Consider the following 13,549-nt stretch of genomic DNA (forward strand, 5'->3'; position numbering starts at 1 on the left):
TGTGTCCGGGCACGTTGCTACCAGCCGCCTGCAAAACAAACTTACCGTACCATTTCCCTCGTCTCACCGTCTCAACTGCAGAGGCGGCTGAGCTCTACTGATACGCCCGTGGAGCTCAAGGAGCTAAGCACTGTAATGAATATATGACAGCAGAAGAACGATACATGACGCACCGGAGATTATGCCCTGTAGTGGACCGTCATGCAGGTCAGTCACGCCGGATGTTGATCACAGGCGAGATGCGGATAATCGCGAAAGGAAGACAGTGTATTTCCCCACGTCTGCTGTTGTGGAACGGCCTAAGCATATGAGTCGAGCTGGAGCAACATTCAATACGACGAGGCATGCCCCATCCACGTCACTGCCGCACTAGGACGAAGACTCGGAGTGATCTCATGCGGCCATGAACGCGAATGGCCACACGTAGTTGATTCTTCCGGCAATGCAGACGGTGAGAGCGCATGTGATCATGGTATATCGCGGCATTCAAGAGGAGTGACCATAAATTGAACCATTTGCGGCCTTGGTAAGACAGCGGCGTGGATCAATATGACAGAGAGTGCGGTTGCCAGAATTTGCAAACGCGAACCACATACTACCATTTCGGGACAGTGATTGAGTTTCAAACCCCGACGGCCGTCTCCGGTGGCGAGATTGTGGCGAGGTGCAGGCCTCATCAAATCTCAGCAGTTCTCGCCGGCGTTGACCACCTCCGGACCCCTCCTCATACTCTATCTTTCAATAAAACCAGATCAAGATGTCCGACGACGGCTATGAGGGTGGCGGAGGTGGTGACAACTACGATTACGATGGTCCAGGGTGAGTTCTTGTTGCTTTGCAAAGTGACTAACCGGTTCGACGAGCATGTGCGTTCCGACAGGTTCAATGAAGACGCTTTCGTGCGTGCATTTTAGTTGCGCTCGTGCCTGAAAAGAAGACTCTGAACCTGGGTCGTATGTGCGACAGGAGGACAACTATGACTTGCCTACGAACGAGGGTGGCGAGCCCGAAGCCGCGGAAGGCAGTGGCCAAGTGAATGGGTACGAGGGTGCGAATGGCGCGGAACCAGACCAAGAGACGGGGAATGGCGAGGCATCACAACAGCAAGATGTACATACTTCTGGTGCAGGGATACAGGGAGAGCGGCAGCCGAACAAAGTGAGGGTGACAACGCCGTACCTGACCAAGTACGAGCGTGCACGAGTACTGGGGACAAGAGCGCTACAGATCAGGTGAGTTAACATAGTGTTAGGGCTCGAGCAGTATTGCTGACATTGCGCAGTATGAACGCTCCTGTACTCGTTCCTTTGGACGGCGAAACGGACGCTCTCCAGATCGCCATCAAGGAGCTCTCCCAACGCAAAATACCGCTGATCATCCGGCGGTACCTGCCTGACGGCAGCTTCGAGGACTGGAGTGTGTCCGAACTGATCACCGACTGATGTTACGGCTGCGGTTTCTCGTGTGTTTTCGGTGTATTCTCATTCGACGTTCATTATTGCTCTCTCAATGCATATCGTTTCGCAGTTTTTCTCAAACAGATCTCAGTTGCCGAATACACGACTGTACATAGTCCGCGTGCACAATATACAGTATAAGATAGAATACGAGATGTGGATGTGTGGACGAGATGTGGTATATCATCGGACGGCCTGCGAGTGGGTTGCGGGTCCGGCGCCCCTTCGTGGTTTCTTTCGCGTCTCAATGACGACTTCTACCACCATATTGGGTTTCTTCGCATTCATCGTCTTGCTCGACGGCTTCCGTGTCAGCTTCGTCTCTCCCAAGTCCAAGCCACCGGCGTCGTCTCGATGACCAACGCTGGTCTTATGACCGAAGAGCATGCCTCTCTCCTCAAAGGTGACAGGTTTTACGCCCGAAACCCTCTTCTTCGACGGACTACAGTGACCATTATAATGGCAGTCAGCCTGGCGACGTTTGCTGGGAGAGGGTGGTGGTGACGGCGGTAGGGGAGGGAGCAAAGAGAGGTCATCCACTGGGGACACGTTCTGTTTCCCTGGTGGTTTCTTCTTCGCACCGGCTGTGGCAGACTTGTGAGCGATATGCATCCCTGAGGCTAGCCACGCGACATACCTATTGCCTTCATGCCGTCGAAAGTATTCGTTATCTCCTTCGTAACTTTGAATGCGCCAGCAGTCTCAACGTCGGTCGTCGTGGTGAGCTTCTTCTGCACCTCCCAGTCAGACGGCCGCATCTTCTTCCACTCCTCCAGCACCCTATCAACCCACTTGTCTGTCTCTCCTACGACGTGGTAGTCGATGATCCCGTCCCACTCACTACCAGGTGCCGTCTTATTGACGAAGATAACTTTCCCGGCGAAGGCTTTAGCGTTCTTTGGGGACGACGTGGAGGCTGCGGTGGGGGACGGCGCAGACTCGTGGACTATCTTCGCGAAGTCCTTGACGAGCTTCTTGAAGCCGTGCACCTTGAGCGACGTGCCCATGACGATCAGCATGTCGGGCTTCCGCGTCATGTCTGCTAACTGCATGCTGCCGATGTCGTCCCCGAGAGGGTGGGGTTCGTCGTAGAGGACAATGGCTGGTCGCAAGGTGCCGACCTTGAGTGGACGGGCTGCGCGTGCAACTCGTGCTTTCGCTGGTAGTCCGCGTGTAAGGTCGTGAGGATCATACGCAGTAGCACTGATACTCACAGCGTGTGACACACTCGGGACAGTCCGGCGCCGCGCCAGTTTCGAACACGTCCAAGTACTGCACAGTGCATGGAAATTCCGCACAGCAGAACGTACAGCGGACGCGATGGATATCGCCATGTAATTGAACGTTGCGCACTTCCTTAACTCTGATCTTCGCCTTCCCTTTGCCATGGCTCTTCACCTCGTCGCTCGAGCTCCCCAGAAGGCCAGCCTTCTCCTCGAGCGCATCAATGTTCTGTGTGTACGAGCGTAGAAGCTTGCGCTTGGTGTCGAGGGTTTTGAGAAATCGATGAGTAGGCGAAGGCGACGCGCTGTCGATGGAACGCTTGAGTTGCGAGATAAACGTGTAAAAGACGGATGTGGAGGTTGGGTCGCGAAAGAGTGACGCGTCGAAGAGGTCGCGTCCCTTGAGTATCGCGTCAGGATATTGTTGTTTGACGAGTGCATATAGCCCGTCAGACGACCGGAAGTCCTGGAAATACGCGTCTGAGCGTGAATTACGCGTTTACAGAGTCACCCAGCTAGAGTCGTACCGGAATACCACATGAACAAGAGATCCCAGCGCCGGTCACGACCAGGATCTTCTTGCATTTCGCGACGGAGAGTGACAGGTTGGAGAGAGCACGACGCGTAGAGGCATCAGAGGCGCGTTCATTGAGGTCGAGCGTGACAGGCATCGCAACAGATGCTACACCCGACGTCGTGCTTGAGGAGAGGGGGAAGGGAGGAGAGACGCGGTCATCGAAGCGCTGTGGCAGCCGTGGGCCAAGCGAGCGATGTTGATCTTCACCGCGTCGCGTCGCGTTCTCACGTGATCATGGCGCGTTGCGGTACTCGCGGCATGACCGCGTGCAGCGCCCAATCGAGAGCGTACCATTTTCTACTTTGCTGCTTACATATTGTTCACGATGTCCTTCCATGATAGACGTGGCGAAATACACTATTTCCTCTACTACCAACGGATGTCCAGTAGCTTGCTACTTCTCCGCAGGATGTACACATGGTGTTGCACCGGTGGCGCATGCACTCCCTCTTTGCTCAGCCCGGTCGGGGCATCTACGGTGTCATGCTCTTCCAGACTCCAGTACAACGCCGGGTCAAGGGTCATTGATGACCGAGTATTCTTCGTGTCCCTACGGCCTAGAAAGGAGACGCGACTTGACGAGAAAGAGAGGATGATCCAGAGACCGCCGGGACGCACGAGGGGAGCGAGGTTGAGGGCGAGCAGAGCGACTGGATCAACTCTTCCTCCTGGTATGTCGCTTGTCGGGATGTGTCGCTGGATGGCAGGATGACAGCGGGAAGGCGATGCGGTGAGCACAATGTCCTCTCCGCAAGCAATTGCGTCGGAAGTACTCTTGTCCACGACGAGCGCGAATGGCCCTCCATTCACATCCCCCAGTCCATGCCTCCAATCGACTAGCGGTGCTAGGTCACCCCACTGCAGGACGTCGGCTTGTACCCATCGCATGCTCCGCCCCGCGCCTTCCTGAGTCCTGGCGATCTCGGCCTGCTGTCCGTTCTGCACAGCAACCTCCGAAAAGTCTAGGTTTACGATGGTGCTCTCATCCCAGGATGCTTGCCCGTAGGATTCCTCGTACGCTTCGAGGATCCGCTGGGAGAGCGTGGAGCTTCCCGCGCCAATGTGCAACAGACGCGGCGGTGTGTTCGCCGTTCGATGCGCTCTGGAGGCAGCTTCTGCGCACAGGAAGGTGCGTAGTCGTGGCAGGAGCGTCTCCTGCCCGTCTCCTAGCCATTCGAAGTGTGGTTCGGTAGTGAACCGCTGCTCCCAGAAGGATTGGAGGTGGTATTCCGAAGGCATCCCCAGAGATGAGAGTCTGTAGAGGAAGTCTTGCACCGCGACACGACAGCCGCCGTTAGTGCCGATGCAAACCCAGTCAGTGCAGATTGACGCAGATGTCGGACAAAGTCAATCCGACTCAATGACAATCGATGTTCGGTGGTCGATCGGGATGATCTTCAGCCACAATGATTGACATGTTTATGTGGTCCTAATTACAGTTCCTGATTTTTGAACCGGAAGGCGAACAGCAAGCAACCATTGGCTACGCTATGCTACTGATCTGGCGGTATGGGTTCCATTGTTGTCCCATACCATACAGGCCAGGAGAACGATCAATAGAAGCCCTCGGGAATGGTCCTCACGTCGCGCTCAGAGGTTGACGTGCGCTCGTAGTACCAGATACCCTGAGTAGTGTTGCATGTGGACGTCGTCGTGCTATCAACGCTCTTGAACTGTCCAAATTGTTCCTACACGAAGATCTGTCAAGTTTACGAGCTGGGCAGTCGGTTCGTCGAGACTCACGACTCCAAGGACGTGGTTGAAATACCAGACCTCTTCAAGGATTGTGCCGTTGATACCGCCGCAGCCGAGGTATGGCACTGCACCAGTCTGAGCTTTCAACACAGCTTGCAGCTGGGCCAGTGAGTAGGTCGTGGTGTTCGACGGGACGATGCCAGATCTGTCACGTCGCGTCCAGTCTGAGATTACAAAAAGCATATTCATTCACGCACGCTGCGAGCATCTGGTAAGTCGGGAACTTCTGGAAAGCACGGACGACAGCGAGGTAGAAGTCTACGACATCTTGATGCTCCTGATAGTCGGGTCCATAGCAAGCTACGTCAAAGGTCGACGTGCACGTTGCGTGTTTGGAAAACTGAGGAGTCCTCTTGGAATTAGTCACGATATTGGTCAATTGCATCCTGTACGTACCTCGTGTGCCCAGAAATCACGGTTGGGAGCACCCTGGTTGATCCAATACTTGTTCACTGGCGTCAAGAGTCAACCAATGAGGCACGTTTTAGTCGAATCATGACAGCGTACTGTAGTCGAGGAGATCAAATCTCGCGAACTCAACGATGAAACTCTGCACGGACACGCCACGGTATGCTGGCACAGGAGTACCATCCGGCAATACAGACGGACTTGGGTCCGGATCATACTGTCTGGAAAAATCGCAGTACTGTTCGTATGACCTGATTTCGATCTTTCAGTATGACTACTGTGCTGCAAAAAGAGACTACGTACCCGTCGCAATTGTCTGGCCAGAGCCCGTGTATAGTCCAGCTGTCTTGAGGGAGGAGCTGGCCTTCGCTCTCTAAACCCGTGTAAGTGTCCCAGAACTGCGTCTGCAGGACCAAGCCTCCGGGAGTCGGCGAGCAGCAGGTGTCCGCAATGACCGTGGTGTTCTCACAGGAGTAGGACAAGGGTTGGCTCGCGCATGCAGAGATGTTCGGGTATGTGTGGGGAACGACCAAGTTCCAGTCAAACGCCTTCGCCTGAACTGCAAAGGCCACGGACGCGAGAACACCAATGACAGCGGCCATTTTGACGGGGCAGGATAGCAGGGCGGTCGACTGCACACTAATTGCGCCCATTTACCTGTGTCATATTTATACGACCATGGGCTCGCTATCTTCGGTGACGGCGCGCGGCCCACATGCAGACATCAGGAAAAGGTGTATCAGTTCGCGGGTCGATGTGATATGCCGTACGCCGTGCCTGACATTTGCGACAGCCCATGCGCAGATATAATCACGTTGAACGGAAGGAGCAGTCAACGTATCCCACCATCCCTGTCGGGCGCTGGAGCCTGGCGACGAGTGCATCGTGTGAGGAATTGTCAGGTACTAAGAGAGGTTCGCGAGGTGCGCTCAGGCTCAGCCTGGCAGGCTGGAAGTTGCAAGTGTTGGTCCGTACGAGGACCATACCGTACTACTCCGCGCCCGTCGTGCTTGCCATTGACGATGTTCCACTCACATGTACCTCGTGCGTCCTTGCAATTAATGTCTTGCACCGCTTTGCGCCTGAGGCTGGGCATCCTGATTATCGGGGACGTCGACTATGAGTATCGTAGTCGGACTCAAGCTTCGGAATTCTTGTACACTGGACAGACCACCGGCCCCCGCACGTCGTTACATACTCGCACGGCCCAAGCCCGGCCGTCTGCATCCTATCATAATCTCGCCCACTTCTTCGAGAACTGCATCACCCTCCTCTCCTTTGCTACTACGCCCGCAAAGATCTTCTCCGTCCACGGCGTCGATAACGCTGTCTTGTATTCGGGGGTCTCAAAGCCGTCCATCGAGGCCCATTCGTGCACCGCCAAGTACTTGGGCGGTTGCTTCTGTTCCTTCTGCCCCTCTACCCCCATCTGTCCGCAGTCCTTCAAGACGAACCGCCTGCTCCTGACCCACCCAGGGACCTTGGCGAGCAATGGTATGTGCTCGTCGTGGTACCACTTGTTGAACTCCTCCTCTAGCTCCGGCTTCACCTCCAATGAGACGAAGACAACGTATGAGGCGGGGTTCGCCTCGTCGTAGAGTGCCGACGGGGGATAAGACGGGGTTTCGATGAGCTCGTAATGGCGTCTGTCAAGAAGCTGGATCTTCTTCAGTATGTCCTTCTCCCTCTCACTCCTCGTCTCGGCGAGCGTCGTGTACGGCGCCTTCTTTGTCGCTTCATACGACTCGAGGTCATAAGACGCTCCGTACGTTGGTTTCTCTCCGTCGACAGCCTTCCAGCGCGTCCAGTTCAGGAACGCCGGTGTGTTGACGCGGAGAGGGATGTGTTCGTTGTCGTACCAGTCGTTGTACTCCTCCTCGGGCACGCCCGGTCCGGGCTCGGAGAAGACGAGCAGAAATGCTGTCGGTGCCATACTGTGCAGTGGAGGTGCAGGTGGGGATTGCCTTACACCTCCCGTCCCCGGGGCATATATGAGGACTCTTGCAGCGGGCCGACAGAAGTTGCGCCATTCCTCGCTGACTACATCCTGGTCATATGTCTTGGAGTTCTTTTATCACAAGGCGGTCGATGCTTATCTCACGGAGAACCGTCCCCGCCGTTCACAAACATAGCTCCTGCAAGATGTTTCGTATGATGTCGAAGGATCTGTGCTCATAATGTATAACTCGTACATGATACAACGCGTGCGACTGTAGTCTTTGTGTTATTGTATCGAGTTGACTCATTCTCCATGGCGCATGATTATTGGGTCCGCTTACTTACCAGTGCCTACGGCGTGAACAGCCACACCGGCATGTTGTGCATGTTGACCATCTGGCAATGCTCAAGTAAGGGGGCAGACCAAGAATTACGGGTCTGACGGTAGCTGTTCCCTACTATGCACACACCCTCAGAAGACCCATTACTCTCCTTTCCTTCGACACTACACCTTGCATGACTCTCTCCCTCCATGGTGTCGACATGGCTGCCTTATACTCCGCGCTCTGAAAGCCATCCATCGACTGCCACTCGTGCACGGCGAGATACTTCGGCGGCTCTTTCTGTCCCTTCTGTCCCTCTACGCCCGTCCGTATCCAGTCCTTCAACACGAACCTACGGGTCCTGATCCACCCCGGCGCCTTTGCCAGCATCGGTATGTGCTCTTCATCGTACCACTTGTTAAACTCCTTTTCGTACTCCTGCTTGAATCCGAGAGATACGAATACTACGTATGGCGCACGCTTCGTCGCTTCGTACAGCGCAGAGGGCGGGTGAGAGGAACCCTCCACGAGCTCGTAGTGCCTCTTGTCAAGGACTTGGATCCTGCGCAGGATGTCTTTCTCCCGTTCACTCCTCGTCTCCGCAAGAGTTGTGTACGGAGCCTTCTGTGTCGCCTCGTACGACTCCAGGTCATATGAAGCACCATAGTTTGGCTTCTCCCCATCGACAGCTTTCCACCGTGTCCAGTTCAAGAATGTCGGAGTGTTCACTCGGAGGGGAATGTGCTCGTGTTCGTACCAATCATGGTACTCGTCTTGAGCGACGTCTGGACCGGGCTCAGAGAAGACGAGGAGGAATGTGCCGGGGGCCATGCCAACGAATGGTGACGCGGTGAAAGCGCTTCGCTAGGCTATTTGTATCGCCCAGGAATGCAGCCCTGAATAGCTGACTAGCTATTGAGGTTGTAGTCATATGTCCGTACAGGACTGCCCTCACCGGCCATGGGAGTCTGGGTGCTTATCTTCATGCAAAGTCATCAGGTGTTCTCGTGCTGCAAACCATATGATCAATCCTCGCTGATACATATTACTTCACGGGATTGCTATGTAACAACATTGCATCCGAGTTACATAGTAGAACAATGGAAGTCGATAGCTACCCACATCATGATATCGAAGAGACCGTGACAAGACTGAAATCCAGACCGAGAACACGACAGCCAGTTGAAAGCACAGAAGCATAGGGCGGCGACAGCACCAGAAGCAGACCAGACTTGTGCAGCAGTGGACCCGTCAGACGTCAGCCCAGCCACCTTCATCTAGTTTGTAGGAAGCTTCGCTTTCAGGCTTGTCCGGACTGTCGACCAGCTTGGCAACACGTTCTTCCGCTCGTCCTGTTACACAATACATCAGTTCAATGATTGTCATCAGTTCCTCCATCATCTCGCATACAGAACGACTTCGAGCTGTGCTGGCATATAGAACCAAGGTACAGACCTTTACGCAGAAACATCCGGGTCGCAGATGCATGCGAGAGAATATGACCTCCTATAGGCTTCAGGGCGCCACCAGCAACGAACGTCATTGTTGCGCCCGGATCAGCTGTATTTCTGTCAGACAGCTGTAGTCAACCACCGACACCGACGTACATTGGACTTGATTCGTCATGAGGATTGCGATCTAGGAATATCAAGCGCGTCAGCGTTGCAGCCCAACAAAGCTCATAAGTTGCTACGTTGTATTCTTCTGACAGCTTGCTTAGCTTGGAAAGCATCTGCATGACAGTCAGACATCAGAGACGCAAGAGACAGCCTGTACTGACTTGCGCGAGCTATGATCATACAACTGAGCACAGAACATGCGGGGACCTGTCTATATACGCACCTTCTGCTGACGCTCACTCAGCTCTCCTCTACCGGAGTAGTCCGTTCGAAAACAAGCCATGATACTGTCCACGATCTGTACAAACGGAAAGCAAACGGAGATGCATATAGAGAGGGAGGCGACGTACTAGGAGTCTGTAGTCCTTGTCTTCCGCGAAGCGTATCGAGCACTCATTGATGAGTTCCATCTGGGAAGGGCCTCAGAGTGAGGTCGGGAGTTATGCTTGCAGACGAACCTGATGCTCGCTGTTGAAAGCTCGCGCTAGGGCAGGCAGATGATGAAGTTTGAGACTCGCGCCATGGAAGCAATGACCTACCGTAGAGAATGTTCTCCAAAGCCATGTCCCCATTCACTCCAAAGCGATCAGCTATGGCCCTGATACGATCTGGCCGAAATGTCCCTTCTGTGTCGATAAAAGCGACCTGAAAATGGAACCAACCGTGTTAGCTCATATTTCTGCTGCTCCATGAGCGTGCGACTGTGAACCTTTCCGGCTGCACCACCCATATCAGGTGGTAACTGCGCAACGACACTCATTGTGTGCGCGAGTTGCGTCTTCCCGGTACGGTACTCGCCGTACACTAACGTTACTGCGTAAGGATGGTCACGAATGGGATCAAATGGCGAAGGCACCTTCAGTGATAGATTGAGACATGATGCCGCCTTCAAGCCCACCGCCGTCAACAGAGTGTTTTTCTGATAGATTCGTTTTGCTTCTCACCGCCGAGAATGGTATCAACAGCCTTGCTTCCTGTACTGATCATGAGCACACGTTTGCGCTTGTCTTGCACCTCCAGTCCGGTAGCAAAAGAGGATCCCTTCAAATTTGAACACGGGTAAGTGGCGCATATATGCAGTCATGAGATCTCTGCACACCAAGATCTTGTGCGCGGCTTCCTGTATATGCATCAGTCAGCCATGAACCCTCCATTGAACGCATATTGACCTTGATCTTCTCCACTTTGGCTTCTGACATTCCCTGCTCAGCGTTAGCGTGCTCAGGAAGAACACTATAGGGAAGACTGACCTTGATTTTGAGGAGCTGCCTCCGGGTAGTCATATTAACTCCAGAAACAGTGTTGATAGCAGCAGCCTACACGGATCTGTCCAATACGCGAGCAGATCGAGAGATATGTCTCGTACCTTGAGCTTTAAGATGTCTTGCACGTTTATACCCTGATAGGGTCAATATATGTGTGTATATATGCGCGTTTAGTGTTCGTTATTCAACTCACATGCTGCTGGAGTTCATCTACTGTATCGAAGTAGGGGCCCTGCCCCGCCATTAGATTGATCTCCTCAACGACGCATGCGACTCCTGCTTACTTCTTCAACATCATCAGCCGGGGGGCTTGCAGGTCGCGAAGGAGTTTGGGAAGCGGTACGGCGAACCATGTCAGGATCTAGAGTTGGCACGGACTTAGATTGCGGCGGGAGATGGTGGTCGGTAGCTACAGACAGCGCCTGACGAGACAGGTTTCTTCACCCCAGGGCCCAGAACGCGAGTTTCTCACGTGGTCGTGTACCGTGTGAAAGCGTCACATGAAGCGACTGAGCGCTCGGTGGGCTCGAATCCCAGCCTGAGGGTACTTACGTACAGGGTACCCGTACGTACATCAAACGTACATCAAGACTGCATACTGGGGACGTACCGTGGGCATGGACTAAGTGGCTTTCTGGACTACATACTACTACCACCGGCAACCCCGAGTCCGGCAATGCAGTCACACTACAACTGTGGTCTCCCAAGCACTGTCGGTGCATATCGTGATTCGGGGCGCTACACATTCATATCATCGCCAAACAAACTGTCTTCCTTGTCCATATCCTCGATACTTCCCAATATTTCCTCTCCGTCTTTAGGCCCGGGAGTTTTGCTCTTCTTGCGTATAGCCTTCGGTGCTGAAACGGCTTCTGGCTGGACGTGGGTGTCAAGTTCCGTCGACTGAAGGACTGTGGGGGCCCTGATTTCAGGAGTCGGGCCTGAGAAGTCCTTTCCCGTCATTCGAGACAAAGTCTGGATGTCTGCACCGAGTATAAACGGAGTGGGACCTGCAATAATACACTGTGCACTCACCGAAAGGTTTGCGATGATTGAGACAAAAGTTGATCTTCGCCGGATTCTTCTTGTCCTCGGCTTTGAACTTGTTCTTGCAAGCTTTGCGATCACGTCCAGGCAATACATACGATATCAACTCATAGTTCTCGCCGAATTGAGATAGCGCCTGTTGTATCACGATGAGTCGGAAAATGGACCACGGTAGACTGCCAACGCACATCGAAGAACAGCTCGGTCTCCTCTGCGCTCCACCGCGACCCACGAGGCTTCTTGCTGTAGGATGACGAGTTCACAAACTTCGTTGCGTCAGATTCCTCGATGTGCGTGTAATTGGCCGTGTCATCCTCTTCATCTCGATTGACAAACAATGATTCTTCATTGATGATCGTCTCGCCATTCGCGCCAATCCTGACCTGGACGTTGTACCGACTGCTTGCAAGGTTCTGTGAATAATCGAAGTCGTCGACCGTTTGTTCGTCTTCTGTGGGACGATCGCTCCCAGTGGTAGAGGGGCCAGCCTGAGAGTCTCCAGGAGGGGCGCTAGCACGACTGGAGGAAGGATTCTCCTGAGAGGGTTCGGCTGCGTCACCACTGGTCGAGGCAGGTGGCTGTTCTTCATCATCGATGTTCCTGCCGTATTTCTTCGCCTCTGCGATAGCGCGCAGCCGAGCCCTCTTTTCCCTGCTCGCCGCTCGCCAGGCGGCATGATTGGTGATTATCTGCGCCGCCTTGCTGCTTATACGCCCTTGTCCAGTGTCGTCGCAGAGCGAAGACATGGTGACCGCAGTGGGATCGAGATCCTCCCCCGGGCCCGCGTTGGGATCAAACAGCGGAACCGAAGGTGCTCGAGACTTCCCTCTACGCTTCCGTCCGGCTTCACCGGTCTGGGAGTCGTCTCCTTCAGTGACGGACCCGTCCCGTTGTTGGTGCTGGGTGCGTCGCTTTCTGGGACGACCTTCCGACGACGTGTCCCCTTCCTGCAAGGCTTTCGTCCGCCTACGTTTGGCTTTGGCCTGTGACGGCGTGCTTGTGTTAGCAAGGTTGCTCGCGGTGCCCGAGTCCTGGTCGTCCTGGACGCCAGAATCGAGTGATGTATGCGCAGCGCCATTGCCGTCCAGCGTCCTGGACGACCCTTCTATGAAAGACGGTGCAGCAACACCGTGTTCTGGGAACGTCTGTAGCGCCGACTGCAAAGACGGATCAATCTGTGACATGTCAAACGAACCCGCCTGCAGTGGAGAGGCATGCGTAGATCTGCTCGCTGTGACATCAGGTTGCGGCTGTGGGGGCGGGTCTTGGCTGTTCTCCGTCTGTCGAGGGGCAAAAGGAACGGTAGAAGCTGCGGCTGCGGCGGTGCCCTGGATAGCCTTTGCTCGAGAAACGACAACGGGGACTGCCCTCGAAGGTACAGATACAGCAGTACCACCATTAGGGAGTACTGGTTGAGATGTACGACTGGCTTCTATCCTCTGGTGGCTCTGGATAGCAGGTGGCCGGGGTGTAATGTGGCCGGGAACAACGATGACAGACGCGGATATCAAAGCCGGAGGTATGTCATTCTCCTGATGATCTTGGCCTGTCGGGTTCTGTACGAGAGTAGACCCGCGTGAGGCATCGACGGTGTGCGGCAAGGAGTCTGCCGTCGCTTTAGATGGAACGTGAGCAGGCGGTGGCATGCTATGCGATGTCGATGCTGGTGTTCCCTGGTTCCGTGCATTCTCCACATTTGCTAGAGAAGTCTGCGCCTCCGGTGCGGCGGAGCCTGGACGTGCCCTCGGTCTCGCGACAGGTCTGAAGACCGTACCGCCCTTCTCTGTGGTAAATGGTCGAAGTCAATGCAGTTCTTCGTCACGACAAATAAAGTACCTACGAACGCGTGTAGACATGATCCACAGAAGCGCGACGCGAAGGGGTCTGCGCAGATGACTGTGGGGGCGAAGACGCGGATGGGCGCTTTTCCGGCTTCA

General features: G+C 54.4%; 8 protein-coding genes across 8 annotated transcripts; 1 reads left to right on the top strand and 7 right to left on the bottom strand.

Moving 5' to 3' along the window:
• Window positions 1–552: 552 nt before the first annotated feature.
• On the top strand, window positions 553–1,541 carry C8Q71DRAFT_102859 (RNA polymerase, subunit omega/K/RPB6). The gene is made up of 3 exons (XM_047916267.1): window positions 553–899; window positions 967–1,232; window positions 1,283–1,541. The coding sequence occupies exons 1-3, from the start codon at window positions 774–776 to the stop codon at window positions 1,440–1,442; spliced, it is 552 nt and encodes a 183-aa protein (XP_047778291.1). The 5' UTR covers window positions 553–773; the 3' UTR covers window positions 1,443–1,541.
• Window positions 1,443–3,475, bottom strand: C8Q71DRAFT_102862 (DHS-like NAD/FAD-binding domain-containing protein). The gene is made up of 4 exons (XM_047916268.1): window positions 3,208–3,475; window positions 2,672–3,146; window positions 2,095–2,616; window positions 1,443–2,041 (listed from the first exon to the last, which is right to left on the bottom strand). The coding sequence occupies exons 1-4, from the start codon at window positions 3,349–3,351 to the stop codon at window positions 1,641–1,643; spliced, it is 1,542 nt and encodes a 513-aa protein (XP_047778292.1). The 5' UTR covers window positions 3,352–3,475; the 3' UTR covers window positions 1,443–1,640.
• Window positions 3,476–3,544: 69 nt separating this feature from the next.
• On the bottom strand, window positions 3,545–4,635 carry C8Q71DRAFT_763951 (uncharacterized protein). Its single transcript, XM_047924041.1, has one exon. It carries the CDS (start codon window positions 4,494–4,496, stop codon window positions 3,627–3,629), a length of 870 nt encoding a protein of 289 aa, XP_047778293.1. The 5' UTR covers window positions 4,497–4,635; the 3' UTR covers window positions 3,545–3,626.
• A 175-nt stretch (window positions 4,636–4,810) lies between these two features.
• On the bottom strand, window positions 4,811–6,022 carry C8Q71DRAFT_709483 (ribonuclease T2; the record flags this gene model as incomplete). Its single annotated transcript, XM_047920686.1, has 6 exons — window positions 4,811–4,945; window positions 5,001–5,157; window positions 5,210–5,352; window positions 5,409–5,464; window positions 5,520–5,671; window positions 5,724–6,022. 6 exons carry the CDS (start codon window positions 6,020–6,022, stop codon window positions 4,811–4,813), a joined length of 942 nt encoding a protein of 313 aa, XP_047778294.1.
• A 216-nt stretch (window positions 6,023–6,238) lies between these two features.
• C8Q71DRAFT_102972 (uncharacterized protein) lies at window positions 6,239–7,703 on the bottom strand. Its single transcript, XM_047916269.1, has one exon. It carries the CDS (start codon window positions 7,351–7,353, stop codon window positions 6,652–6,654), a length of 702 nt encoding a protein of 233 aa, XP_047778295.1. The 5' UTR covers window positions 7,354–7,703; the 3' UTR covers window positions 6,239–6,651.
• Window positions 7,704–7,709: 6 nt separating this feature from the next.
• C8Q71DRAFT_858751 (uncharacterized protein) lies at window positions 7,710–8,512 on the bottom strand (the record flags this gene model as incomplete). Its single annotated transcript, XM_047927554.1, has 2 exons — window positions 7,710–7,813; window positions 7,870–8,512. 2 exons carry the CDS (start codon window positions 8,510–8,512, stop codon window positions 7,710–7,712), a joined length of 747 nt encoding a protein of 248 aa, XP_047778296.1.
• A 420-nt stretch (window positions 8,513–8,932) lies between these two features.
• Window positions 8,933–10,699, bottom strand: C8Q71DRAFT_709201 (DNA recombination and repair protein Rad51; the record flags this gene model as incomplete). Its single annotated transcript, XM_047920669.1, has 14 exons — window positions 8,933–9,033; window positions 9,137–9,241; window positions 9,289–9,319; window positions 9,375–9,413; window positions 9,524–9,598; window positions 9,651–9,710; window positions 9,759–9,784; window positions 9,840–9,945; window positions 10,010–10,104; window positions 10,209–10,341; window positions 10,400–10,420; window positions 10,470–10,502; window positions 10,551–10,616; window positions 10,667–10,699. Coding segments are annotated over 14 exons (924 nt in total), but the record flags the coding sequence as incomplete, so codon positions are not given.
• Window positions 10,700–11,061: 362 nt separating this feature from the next.
• On the bottom strand, window positions 11,062–13,521 carry C8Q71DRAFT_836837 (uncharacterized protein). Its single transcript, XM_047926454.1, has 4 exons — window positions 13,453–13,521; window positions 11,801–13,395; window positions 11,601–11,748; window positions 11,062–11,548 (listed from the first exon to the last, which is right to left on the bottom strand). Exons 1-4 carry the CDS (start codon window positions 13,466–13,468, stop codon window positions 11,304–11,306), a joined length of 2,004 nt encoding a protein of 667 aa, XP_047778298.1. The 5' UTR covers window positions 13,469–13,521; the 3' UTR covers window positions 11,062–11,303.
• Window positions 13,522–13,549: the final 28 nt, after the last annotated feature.

Source organism: Rhodofomes roseus, assembly GCF_022264815.1.
Source record: "Rhodofomes roseus strain CIRM-BRFM 1785 chromosome Unknown C8Q71scaffold_12, whole genome shotgun sequence".
NCBI classification, from domain to species: Eukaryota; Fungi; Basidiomycota; class Agaricomycetes; order Polyporales; family Fomitopsidaceae; genus Rhodofomes; species Rhodofomes roseus.

What these genes read in the sequence shown, in the direction of transcription:
- C8Q71DRAFT_102859 (XM_047916267.1), top strand. Translation starts at nt 774, where the DNA reads ATGAGGGTGGCGGAGGTGGTGACAACTACGATTACGATGGTCCAGGGT. An exon ending in GGTTCAATGAAGACGCTTTC is followed by an intron (nt 900 to 966) that starts GTGCGTGCATTT and finishes TATGTGCGACAG; the next exon opens with GAGGACAACTATGACTTGCC. An exon ending in ACAAGAGCGCTACAGATCAG is followed by an intron (nt 1,233 to 1,282) that starts GTGAGTTAACAT and finishes GACATTGCGCAG; the next exon opens with TATGAACGCTCCTGTACTCG.
- C8Q71DRAFT_102862 (XM_047916268.1), bottom strand. Translation starts at nt 3,351, where the DNA reads ATGCCTGTCACGCTCGACCTCAATGAACGCGCCTCTGATGCCTCTACG. An exon ending in CTTGTTCATGTGGTATTCCG is followed by an intron (nt 3,147 to 3,207) that starts GTACGACTCTAG and finishes GCGTATTTCCAG; the next exon opens with GACTTCCGGTCGTCTGACGG. An exon ending in CGACGGCATGAAGGCAATAG is followed by an intron (nt 2,042 to 2,094) that starts GTATGTCGCGTG and finishes AGTCTGCCACAG; the next exon opens with CCGGTGCGAAGAAGAAACCA.
- C8Q71DRAFT_763951 (XM_047924041.1), bottom strand. Translation starts at nt 4,496, where the DNA reads ATGCCTTCGGAATACCACCTCCAATCCTTCTGGGAGCAGCGGTTCACT.
- C8Q71DRAFT_102972 (XM_047916269.1), bottom strand. Translation starts at nt 7,353, where the DNA reads ATGGCACCGACAGCATTTCTGCTCGTCTTCTCCGAGCCCGGACCGGGC.
- C8Q71DRAFT_836837 (XM_047926454.1), bottom strand. An exon ending in AGACCGAGCTGTTCTTCGAT is followed by an intron (nt 11,749 to 11,800) that starts GTGCGTTGGCAG and finishes GTGATACAACAG; the next exon opens with GCGCTATCTCAATTCGGCGA. An exon ending in CAATCATCGCAAACCTTTCG is followed by an intron (nt 11,549 to 11,600) that starts GTGAGTGCACAG and finishes TACTCGGTGCAG; the next exon opens with ACATCCAGACTTTGTCTCGA.